This window comes from Salmo trutta, chromosome 36 (genome assembly GCF_901001165.1).
Source record: "Salmo trutta chromosome 36, fSalTru1.1, whole genome shotgun sequence".
NCBI lineage: Eukaryota > Metazoa > Chordata > Actinopteri > Salmoniformes > Salmonidae > Salmo > Salmo trutta.
This window is the reverse complement of record NC_042992.1, coordinates 40,010,944-40,023,254: the sequence shown is the minus strand read 5'-3', so window position 1 is coordinate 40,023,254 and position 12,311 is coordinate 40,010,944. Positions and strand designations below refer to the sequence as shown.

General features: G+C 44.5%; 1 protein-coding gene across 9 annotated transcripts in view; it reads right to left on the bottom strand.

Moving 5' to 3' along the window:
• Window positions 1–1,862: 1,862 nt before the first annotated feature.
• Window positions 1,863–12,311, bottom strand: part of LOC115176087 (ubiquitin-associated protein 2-like) — a 47,640-nt gene continuing 37,191 nt past the window's right edge. For 3 of the 9 annotated variants that reach the window (XM_029735882.1, XM_029735880.1, XM_029735885.1), the window contains 12 exons: window positions 11,080–11,269; window positions 10,899–10,965; window positions 10,443–10,770; window positions 9,893–9,993; window positions 9,446–9,499; window positions 9,158–9,239; window positions 8,581–8,801; window positions 8,183–8,288; window positions 4,939–5,064; window positions 3,472–3,542; window positions 3,116–3,319; window positions 1,863–3,022 (listed from right to left, as the gene is read on the bottom strand). In XM_029735882.1, coding sequence (XP_029591742.1) covers window positions 2,924–3,022; window positions 3,116–3,319; window positions 3,472–3,542; window positions 4,939–5,064; window positions 8,183–8,288; window positions 8,581–8,801; window positions 9,158–9,239; window positions 9,446–9,499; window positions 9,893–9,993; window positions 10,443–10,770; window positions 10,899–10,965; window positions 11,080–11,269 — 1,649 coding nt within the window. In that variant the 3' untranslated portion in view covers window positions 1,863–2,923. The remainder of the gene's footprint in view (window positions 3,023–3,115; window positions 3,320–3,471; window positions 3,543–4,938; window positions 5,065–8,182; window positions 8,289–8,580; window positions 8,802–9,157; window positions 9,240–9,445; window positions 9,500–9,892; window positions 9,994–10,442; window positions 10,771–10,898; window positions 10,966–11,079; window positions 11,270–12,311) is intronic. The other 6 variants (XM_029735888.1, XM_029735889.1, XM_029735883.1 and 3 more) reach the window with 5 other exon arrangements.

The window sequence follows — 12,311 nt, the reverse complement described above, 5'->3', positions numbered from 1 at the left end:
AAGATGAGAACCTCTTTTTAAAGAGGCCATCACGGTTCTCAATTGCATAGCCTATAAAAATGTTGCGCAACATGAGCTCTCATTTAGTGTTCGATTTGATTTTAGATTACATTTGCATGGCTGTCAGAGGGATTAGAGACAACAGTGCTGAGTACCAGGCAGATTGCAAGTGTGGTAGGCTACTAATGACCATCAGCAGCATCAGAGCTTGGAGAAGCCTAAATATCGTGACTAAAAGGTCACGTGGAATTTGACTGCAGTCATGACTCGTGACCGCAGGGTTGGAGGTAATAAGGTCACCATAACAGCCGTAGTACCAAGTATGCACCATGCAGAGTTCTACAGAGAAAAAAAGGTCTGCCCACCACCTTGGATGACTACAGAGCAGAGACGTCCAATCCTGTTAATTTAAGGCTGTCCTTGAGGGTTCCCTTCAATTCATGTATTTTGAACTAAGTACTGTATTCAACCAAATTATACTAAAAATAAATAAATATAAGATAAAAAGGGAAACTTGCAGAATGACAGCCCCAAGACCAAGGCTGGGCACCACTGTGTTCAGCTGACTAAATTGAAAAAGACACTGCTGTATTTAAAAGCCACAAGATACAAGCCAAAATGATGAAAATGTATTTTTCCTGTTTATTTAATATTTATATATTTTTTACAAAATAAAAAACATGAAACAAAAAAGCTAACAAGTCTGATTTGGGAAGGGGGAAAGCCATTGAACAAACAAGGACTACAGTACGTGTGTGTGTGTGTGATATACACTACATGGCCAAAAGTATGTGTGGACACCTGCTCAAACATCTCATTCGAAAATCATGGGCATTCATATGGAGTTGGTCCCCCCTTTGCTGCTACAACAGCCTTCACTCTTCTGGGAAGGCTTTCCACTACATTCTGGAACATTGCTGAGGAGACTTACTTCCATTCAGCCACAAGAGCATTAGTGAGGTCGGGCATTGGTGTTGGGCAATTAGGCCTGGCTCGCAGTCGGTATTCCAATTCATCCTAAAGGTGTTCGATGGGGTTGAGGTCAGGGCTCTGTGCAGGCCAGTCAAGTTCTTCCACACCAATCTCAACAAACCATTCATTTCTGTATGGACCTCGCTTTGTGTAAAACAGGAAAGGGGAAAGGGAAAGGAAAGGGCCTTCCCCAAACTGTTGCCAAAAAGTTGGAAGCACAGAAACGTCTAGAATGTCATTGCATGCTGTAGCATTTCTCTTCACTAGAACTAAGGCGCCTGACCCGTGAAAAACACCCCTAGACCATTATTCCTCCGCCAAACTTTACAAATGGCACTATGCATTTGGGTAGGTAGCATTCTCCTGGCATCCGACAAACTTAAATTCGTCCATTGGACTGCCAGAGAGCAAAGTGTAATTCATCAGCCCCCGAGAACACATTTACACTGCTCCGGAGTCCAATGGCTGCGAGCTTTACACCACTCCAGCCAACACTTGGCATTGCGCATGGTGATCTTAGGCTTGTGTGCGGCTGCTCGACCATGGAAACCCATTTCATGAAGCACCGACGAACAGTTCTGCTGACGATGCTTCCAAAGGCAGTTTGGAACTCAGTAGTGAGTGTGGGAACCGAGGACAGATGATTTTTACGTGCTACGCGCTTCAGCACTCGGTGGTCCCGTCCCGTGAGCTTGTGTGGCCTACTACTTTGCCGTTGTTGCTTCTAGACGTTTCCACGTCACAATAACAGCACTTACAGTTGACTGGGGCAGCTCTAGCTGGGCAGAAAATGTTATAGGATGTCTCCATTCCAACAACTCAATTCATGACGGTGCCACTTTGAAAGTCACTGAGCTCTTCAGTACAGGCCATTCTATGGTCAATGTTTGTTTTTCGAGTGATGGCTGTGTGCTCAATTTCATACACATGAAATAGCTAAATAGACTAATATGAATGTGTCCACATACTTTTGGCCATGTAGTGTATGTGTACACATACTCATCCATCCATTTAAAAAACACAGTACAAAAAGAAAATCACTGACAAAAAAACAAAACAATTTTGTCCATCAGTAATCATTGCTGCATGTTTCCTAATAATATATTGGGGGGGACAGGTGGAGTGAGCGTGTAGGGGATTAGAAAAATAACTCGAACACATAGGTAAGGGTGTGCCCTGGCCTCTTGTACAACAATTTTGTACTGCAGAATCTACAAATGTAAAAAAAAAAAAAAAAAAAATCATGGGTAAAGCTAATTTGCAACATAAAATAATGGGAAATAATTTCAATTGGTATCAGTTTGAGGGACCACCAGTGTACACACACAATATAGATATCTATATCTAGATTTATCTATATATATATCTATGGTAAAAAATAAAACTTCACAACTCCTCTGTCAATTTAGAGAAACCATTAGTGAAACTAAAATGTTGTAAAAACCAAATGGGAAACCAAGGAAAAGTTCATCTGCCTTTGGGTTTAGGGTGGGAACGATACATTTTGACCAAGTATAAGGAGGTGAGGGGAGAAATAGAAAGCCAGCCTGTCCCCCACCTTCAGATTTCTTTGTTCCTCCCATCAGTAAAAACAAAAACATTATTCTTTTAGAAAACAGTTCTATGTTACATACAACAGAGTGAAAGGGGGGGTTGAACACGATACAAAATTCCAAACACTCAATAATCAGCTCTTAACGATCTGTTACTATAACCATTTAACTCCGCCCCCCTCTCTTTTTAAGACTGCCCCCATGCTCTCCTCGCCACACTAGTGCTTTCCCTCAGCACGTCGCCACCCGTGGCAGTGGTGAGTACTGTCGGTGTGCTGAGCCAAAAGAATGGGGAGAGGATCACTGTAGGAGAGCGGGGATTATATGGAGACCATTTGTGGGGAAGGATGCCCCCCTTTGTCAGACTTCGGGACAGGGGGCTGGATGATGGGCGGGTGTTAGTTGGCCCCCCAGTTGTAGCTGTTGTATGCAGACTTGTTGATCTGGGTCTTCTGTTGAAGCGAAGCATTCTGGCTGCGCTGTCCAGTGCCACCACTCTGTTAGGAGAGAAGATAGGAAGAGACCATAGGCAAGGTATCCTGTGCCAACTATTTCTCTACAAGATAGCGTCGCGCCGTCACACACAGTACCTGTCCATCCTGCTGCAGATGGTGGTGCAGGATCTGCGAGTGGGGCTGCTGGTGCGGTGCCAGGATGTGCATGAAGGGGGCTGGAGCATAACCAGCCGCAGCTGGGGGGTTGATGGGACCACCGCCGCCCAGGGCCGGGGGCAGGCTGAAGGAAGCTGCCGGTGTACCAGCGTGGAAACCCTGCTGCTTCTCAAAAGACTGCTGCTGAAGGGATTAACACAACAAAAGTCGGACACCCGTCTTTTCAAGTCTGCAGATTTTACACTTGTTTTTCTACACAGACACTGGTTTTCATATCCTTTCCGTAGGTTTCAGAACATAACGTTTTATTCTAGTGTTTATAGCATTATTCTCACCTGCTGTGTCTTTGTGTAAACAGACCCTGAAATGTCTGGGACCCCAGTGTTGCTTGACGTCACCGAGACTCCTGCAGAGGAAACAAAGGGGTTCGGACACATTTACTTCACCAAGTTAACCAGGTTACAACCCCTGCAGGAGAGGCAAGAAAACCCCTGGGAGTCAGATCCACAGAGTGGTCCAGGATTAAGGCAGCAGTTTCGAATGAAAATTCTGTCAAACATGTATCACATTCTAATTAGGCGCAGGGTGAGAAACTCCACACAGAAACATTAAAGCTTGTACATGATTTGCTCCTATACCATTCCTATTACAATAATGCCTTTTACATGATTTGATCCTACACCATTATCAATCCTATAGGACTCCTTGTACATGGTTTGATTTGCTCCGACAACTCAGACTGCCCCATTGAAGCATGTGCATTGATTTTGTGAAGTTGCCAGGTCCCATCTCCATACCATGGATCAAAACTCAGTACAAGGCTGTATAGGAGCAATACAGGACTTTCAAGAAGATGGTCACTAGATGCTAATACACAGCATCAGATGCGTCAATGTAAGGGAAGGAGTAAAAAAAAAAAAAAAAAAAGGCAGCAGGAGAATGAAAGAATGAGATGGAGTGGGGGGGGGGGGAAGGAGGATGCAAAGAAAGATGTGGCAGTGTATCAGTTCCAGTCAGCCATGGCGATGAGGGTCTGACTATCTGGTGGCGGCTCCGTATATTTCTAGCACACCACTATCCCACTGCACTCGGAGGTCGGAAGCATCCATTTCAAGGGAAAAGCAGAGAAGAGACAAAGCCTGAAAACCCGATGCTTCCGGTTTCTTCCAACCTGCTCAGGCGTTTCTTTTACGCCTGATGCGTTAGGTTAGTCCCCCTGTATCGCCATGGAGGGTCAACGCAGGACAGGGTCAACAAATGTGCGGCACAGAGAACAGAAAAACCCGAGATTCTAACCTCCGGCGGTCACTCAAACAACTCCAGTTTACCGTTACCTAGCATTAGCATCAAACTCAGGAAATTCACTTTAACTACATAAAAATAACACATTCCCTTTTATCTGCTGTAGATGAAGAGTATCACTTTGTAAACATGATACCTTCATACCCCAGTCTCCTGTCCCCATTTCAGAGCATGGCCGTTCAACAGGCAGGGCCTCCATGTTATCACTCGTTCACCACCCTTGGTGTGTGTATCCTGTGTCAACCACACATGACAGCGGGCAGAGAGGTACTGCTGACACATACATTTAAGCAAGCACACGTTGGTGGAAAGCTGGCAGCAGAGTGTGCATGGACCAGGGCTAGTCAACTGTTAAGTGGTAGTATTGGGGCATGGAGGCAGAGGGTGGCGGTTGACTGCATAACGGGCATTTGTGTGGTGCAGACGGTAAGCAGCGATGAGTGAGAGGATGAGGTGATGACGGCGCGAGGAAGTGAGGGTTGGCGTGTGGCGGCACTCACCGACTCCAGGCCCGCTGACAGAGCTGGCTTGCTTGTTTTGTGCAGAAGCGGCGGCGGCCACGGCAGTGCCGTATCCACCCTTACAGAAATCCCCACTCCCTGAAGCCTGGCCCATATCCTCATAGCCTGAAACAGTCAGACGCAGCCCACAGCGTTAGACACACCAGGCAGGGTTAGGGGGTGTCAGGCGGGGTGGAGGCAGGAAGCAGAAGGTGGTGCAGATAGCAGAAGGTGCTGTGTGACCAAGTGGATTGAGGGAGAGAGATAGGATGATGGAAGGATAGAGGGATGATGGAAGGATAGAGGTGAAAGGATAGAGGTGGAGAGATGGAAGTTTTAAGATGACCTCCATGTGGGAGGGGGTGGAAGGTGGAGGGTGTAGCCGGAAGCCCAACTCCAGTTGTTGAATGAGCAGAAGCAAGCAATGATAGGCAAAAGCAACAGAACACCCACCACCCTACTCCCCCGAAATATATGTAGTAAAAGGGCCATCGATACAATTCACTTTAACTCAAACTACTAAAATAGAACAAATGACCGTACTAACAAAAAAAGGTACACGGTTAAACTATATAGCCTTCCCCATTCAAAAGAATAATGAGAGTTGCAGAAACATAACTCCCATTTCAGAAAAGTCTTATAAACGCACACCCTGCAAAAAAATGAACCGAATCACAAGGAGCCTCGAACTAATAATCAATATTGGTCCCAGATCACTATAGCTGGCCCATACCAGACAGCACTCAGGGTTGGTGTCGTTCGAATGGTTTGATGGTAACCGAGGCAGCAGGCAGTTTGTCTCCAAGTAACAGAAACAAGTCCATACCAGCTGGTCAACAACAGTGACTGTGGCTCAGGGTTTCCGTTATGAAAATGTGGCGCCGGACATTTGACCAGGAGCATTTGAAAATTTACCAGACATTTGAGAAATTCAGATGGCCACATATGCATTGGGTGCATAACCTGATTAGGCATCCACCAACAGTGCTCAAAATGGTGCATTGGGGGGGGTTCTTGGGGGTGGGGAATGGAGTTAATTGTATAATTTTTTTCTTCGGGGGGCTGTGGGAGGGGTCTCGAATGGTTGAGGGACAGCTATTGGGGAACTGTGGGGGGGGATCTTGGAGGGTTTGGGTTTCACAAGGTTGTGATCCTGAAAAAGGAACCTATGACATTTTATATTACCATCATACACACGCACCCTCACACAAGGATGGCTCTGTTGCGGAAAGACTGATATATGTTTGATAGTGTCTTGATGCTGTATTGTTTGTCCTTCATGTTCTAATACTTTGTTTCCCCTTGTGTTTTTTGTAATAAATAATAACAAAAAATAAGTGCTCAAAATGACAGAAATCAAACAGATTATGCCAATTAACCTTAACATAACATTCAAGTCAAAGATGCAATGATGTGTGTCCTTACCGCGCACTTTGAACACATTAGAACTGTCCACGTTTACTTTTCCTCAGCCAACAAACAGCATAATCACTTGCCTTCGCATAGGTGAGCGCGAGTTCCAAGTTTGGGGAAGCAAATTTTCACCATAAAAATGCAGCTTTAATAAAGGTGCATCATCGTATTTACAGACTTATGTAAGATGGCCTACTATTTGTAATGTGATGAGTAGATTGGACAGTCATTATTTCAGCTAATAATATAATACACTGTTCTCCAAAAAAAGACTGCTCAATGCATGGCTGAGCATGTGCTATAGCAGATACGTTCCTTTCTTTGCACAGGAAACACAATTCATGCAATTCTCCTACACTTTGAGACATTGAAAATATTTTTTTTTCATACGACAAATTACAGGATAGCAGAGTAGGCTAACACTGGCAAACATAACAATTAGCAAAACTTTGACCATATAATTGGTCTACGAGGAGAAGAGAAATAGAATATGACATCCATCTAAACTGGAGGAAATGATTGTCCCAAAAACGTACGTTGAACAAGGATGCTCTCCGCTGGTGCCAATAAGATAGGCCGACTGTTGAGACTTTCCCCCTAGGCTTATGGACGTGCCGCTTATGAGCATATGTCTAACTACTATCCCCCATAGTAGTAAAGTGTACTTATTCTATTGGTCAGCTTGTCTAGAAAGAAATAACCTACCTACTTTAAAGCAATGAATCTGATCAGAACTATTAGCTTAAAATGTTGATAAACTGTTTATAAACATTAGAGCAGCAATGCACACATGGCAGTAGGCAACATACATTTGGCTACCAGACAATGAAAGAAAGTTCAAAACCAGTAGAACATGAGAGAAATAGGCTACTGGTTTCAATGGCATATTAAAATAATAAGTATTAAGAAGTATTAAAATAATTGCCTCCACAGATATGGTTTGATTTTGGCTAGGCTACTTTGAAGAGAGGTAAAACATACCTCCTAATTTGCAGTAAAATGTCCACATTTCAAACAATTAAGTAGCTACATGTTTTCAAAATACATACTGCCTCTAGCTCAATGCTAAGTGGTTGCCTATGCATTTGAATGGTGAATGAAAAGCGTGTTTCAATTGCCAGTTGAGAAATAAAAATAGCTCTTAAATCGTGGGCCAAAAACTATTTTTAACACACGATTGCATTTAGAATTGTTGCGCAATGAGCAGGCTTATAAAAGAGCTGTCGGACAGATTTTACACCCAAAGGCTCTGTATGCATGTGATGCATAATGAATATACACTCACATGCCAACTTAATTCCACATAATTATGCAAATTAACACAGACCGAAAAGTATGACCGGTCAAATTTACATCAACTGGCATTTCCATCAATGAATAGGCAAAAAAAAGCATTACTTCACAATGGGATTTTTCTTCTCCCGAACAATTGGGCGGTGCTAATTTCATCAGCTTCTCAATTTTTGAACAGCCAAAAGCCGGCTATTACTGGCTAATGGAAACCCTGCTGTGGCAATGCATGCCTGATTAGAAAGGTTGGAGTTCATGCCATTTCATCCACTAGCCATGTTGAAGAACAGTTGATGTAGACCGGTAATGTGGGCAATGTCAGCCTTAGCAGGCTTATGTACAGGCACATGTGGCATCAAACCCAACAAACCTTTGAATGTGAGAGGCCTATTAAATATCAAAGTGAAAGCACGCATTGTCAACTAAACTGACTTTCAGTTGCATGTAGTGTAGATAGCCATTATATCAGTATGTATATCAGTATGTACAGTGCACTGAATGACCCCTGAACAGATGCCGTTCCACAGGGTGTGAGTCTTACCAGTGTTGTAACCATGGGAACCGTAGCCGCTGGCCTGCTGGAAGGCAGTTGCCGAGGCATTGACTCCAACGTTCACACCGTGCTGCTTCGACGAGGTAGGAGCCACCTACAAACCCACACAGGTTAGGGGTGAAAGTAATATAATTCGCTGACTATCATATGTAAAAAAATCAGCTGCTAACACATGCCATTTAAAATTCCTTTTAAAGCATACTGGATTCTCTCAATTAAAGCGAAAAACTGTTTACAGTACATTAGTGTCCCGATTATAAATTAAGACAGTTCGCAATTGAAATTACAAAATGCATTTGTACATGTATCAGGACAACACACTCTAGTTAACTTCATAAACTTAATTTAAAAAAAATGTATACACCCAGACAAATGTGAAACCTCACCGGGAACATTGCGGGGCCGTACTGGAAGGTGTTGGGCAGGCCCGGCACGCCGGTGTAGTAGGGCAGGCTGGTGTAGCTGTAGCCCGGGGGCAGCGCTGGGTTGAGGAAAGGCTGCTGCGTGTTGTGGTGCGTCTGGCTCTGGTTCTGCTGCGTCTGCTGGGCCAACGTGGTGGCCGGCGCCGGGGACGACGCATCACCTCGACCAAACTTTGATAAGTCACCTGCCCGGAGGGGAATGGGGGGGAGGAAGCAAAGAATAAGGTAAAGTGTGAATAGAGTGAGTGAAAGGGGGATGAGTGCAAAAAAGTGACAACTTCCATTGTGTTCAAGCAATGGGGAGGTGGAGTCATTGAGATCAGTTAGTCACAGTGAATAAGGTCTGACTATCTGGTGCCAGCTGCACATTGTTCTAGCACCACTGTCCCCCTGCATAGACATGAGACGCAAGTCAGGGTCAACTGATGCGTGTTTGTTCCCAACACCAAAGCGCTCCTGTCACTGTTAGCACTCTGTACATAGACCATAGAATAGGAAAGTAGAGTTAGAGACCACAGATGGAGGTTAGAATGGGGCTTACCAGAGTAAGGGTTGTTGCTCAGGCTGCCGTCTCTGCCAGTCAGTGCTGTGTTGGGGGTGGCAAACGGGATGCTATAGTAATCCTGAGAAGACAGAAGAGGCTCAGTTTTTACTAGTACGAAAGGATTATGAGACTATATATCCCATTGCATCACGTTGCAAAGTTCCTGGAAACAGACGAGTTCCAAGAAGAGTTGTTCACATCTTTAAATAACTAGCGGTTACTAGCAAAAGTCATATCTGGCCAGTCCACGCATGGATGGGTTACATCCAGATAGCTTAGACTCACCAATGGTATTCTTGTCTGGAGCATCTGTAGGTCATCATAGCCATACACCTGAGGCTGAGAAACAAGACAATAGGGGGAAAAATGTACTTTCGGTATTTCCCTCCATTTACACTGCTAAATGACTTAAATGTAAATGTAGACGCTCTTATTCAGAGCGACTTACAAATTGGTGCATTCACCTTATGATATCCAGTGGAACAACCACTTTACAATAGTGCATCTAAATCTTTTAAGGGGGGGGGGGTTAGAAGGATTACTTTATCCTATCCAATTGCAGTATACCATTATGAAGCACAAAATCTGAACTTTTAAGAAAGTGTAAAAAACTGAATATAGATTGACGATATGTGCAGATCTAAGCAGTCAGTCAGTCACACTTCGATAGACCTCATGATTTACATGACCTAAAGGCAGGTTTAGTTGACAGAGACCGTGAGGTGTACTTACAGGGTAGGCATGCAGTAGTCCGGGGGCCATAATGTATGGGTTGGGAAGCAGAGGGGGTACTCCAGGAGGAAGGTTAGGAGGTGCTTTCCCTGTAAAGAGACCAGCAAAAACAAGACAAAAAAAACATGTGAAATAATAGGATGGAAATTATAGTATTAGAAGAAAAAAAAAAAGCATACAACACACCCCATCACAACTCAAATCTAAACCAGACCCTAACTGCGTCCCAAATGGCACCCTATTCCCTAAATCAAATGTATTTATATAGCCCTTCTTACATCAGCTGATATCTCAAAGTGCTGTACAGAAACTAAAACCCCAAACAGCAAGCAATGCAGGTGTAGAAGCACGGTGGCTAGGAAAAACTCCCTAGAAAAGCCAAAACCTAGGAAGAAACCTAGAGAGGAACCAGGCTATGAGGGGTGGCCAGTCCTCTTCTGGCTGTGGACATTAGACCAGGGCACATAGGGCTCCAGTCAAAAGTAGTGCACTATATAGTGAACTGGGTGCCATTTGGGACACAGATTTTTACCAACAATCCATGTCTAACCTGAGGAGACTGCAGAGCTGCGTGAGGAGGCGGAGGAAGCGATAGCCTGGGCTTGTGCTCCTGTGGACATGGCTGCGGAGGCAACGGCTGGAGGTCCCATGGAGGCTACTGTGTGGAGGCCCATGGCCACTAGGTTGCTCACGGGGCCCAAGCCCGAGGGGGCTGACTGAGACACTGTGTTCACTGAAGAGGGCTGAGGGGCCCCCATGGAGATCTGCTGAGCTGCTGAAACCACCGACGAGGAAGAGAGGACCGAGGAAGAGGGGACCGCCGAGACAGAGGAAGGGAAGGAGGAAGAGTGCAAGCTGGAGTCCTCTATGCTCTGGTGCTGTAATGATGGATGAATGGAGAGAAGAGATGATTATGATAAACAAGATTAAATACCCACTAGGTTAGGTTAAGAAGTACTTGATGCATCCATCACAGGAAATGCAATCTCTTCTCTCACACACTCACCATTAGACTGGTGTTGGATGTGCGGACTTGGGATGGCGGGAGACTTTTCTGTTGTGTTGAAAGGGAACTGAAAGAACAAACGATCGTCCATCAATTTAGTTGAATAAAGAACCATTATCCACTGGCACTAATACAATCCAAACTCTTCAAATTACTCAAGCCCTTCAGGGTGGCATCTTACTTGCTGTGCTGAGGCATGGTATTCGGGGGCAGGTCTTCATTGTGCCCCAGAGCGCAGTGCGACAACTGATTGGATGTGGTCAACAAGGATACGGGCCCTGAGCCACTGTCTGTCAATGTAGCCATGGAGACTGACGCAGGCGTGGCCGAATCAGAGGCCGACTTCACAGACACTGCAGAGCCTGCTGCAGCTGGACACACACAGGAAGTACAGAGAGGGAGAGAAAGGAGTCTGGGATTAGTGTCAACCCAGATGGACGACAGCTCCAGAATAAACACTGTCTAATAGGGCAGATTGCCATTCCAAACTGTATCTACTTTTAGGGAAAATGGGTGAATAGCCATAAAATACTAATAGAGGACCACAAAACAACAGGCATGGTCCCCGAGTACTTAACTTTTGGGATAGGGGGCAGTATTTTCACCGCCAGATAAAAACAACGTACTTAATTTAATCTGGTTACTACTCCTGCCCAGAAACTAGAATATGCATATAATTAGTAGATTTGGATAGAAAACTCAAAAGTTTCTAAAACTGTTTGAATGGTGTCTGAGTATAACATAACTCATATGGCAGGCCAAAACCTGAGAAGATTCCATACAGGAAGTGCCCTGTCTGACAATTTGTTATCCTTCTGTTGCATCTCTATCGAAAATACAGCATCTGTGCTGTAACGTGACATTTTCTAAGGCTTCCATTGGCTCTCTAAAGCCGCCAGAAAGTGAAATGGGGTGTCTGCTGTCTCTGGGCAAAGAACAGCAGCAGAATTTGTAAGTGGTCAGCCTGGAAACAGTGAGACTGAGATGCGCGTTCACGAGACTACTCAATTTTTTTCTTTCGGCCTTTGAATGAATACAACGTTGCCCGGTTGGAATATTATCGCTATTTTACAAGACAAATAGCATAAAAATTGATTTTAAACAGCGTTTGACATGCTTCTAAGTACGGTAATGGAATATTTTGAATTTTTTTGTCACGAAATGCGCTCGAGCGTCACCCTTAGGATAGTCACCTGAACGCTTGAACAAAACGGAGCTATTTGAATATAACTATGGATTATTTGGAACCAAAACAACATTTGTTGTTGAAGTAGAAGTCCTGGGAGTGCATTCTGACAAAGAACAGCAAAGGTAATCCAATTTTTCTTATAGTAATTCTGAGTTTAGTGAGCCCCAAACTTGGTGGGTGTCAAAATAGCTAGCTGTGATGGCCGAGCCATCTACTCAGAATAT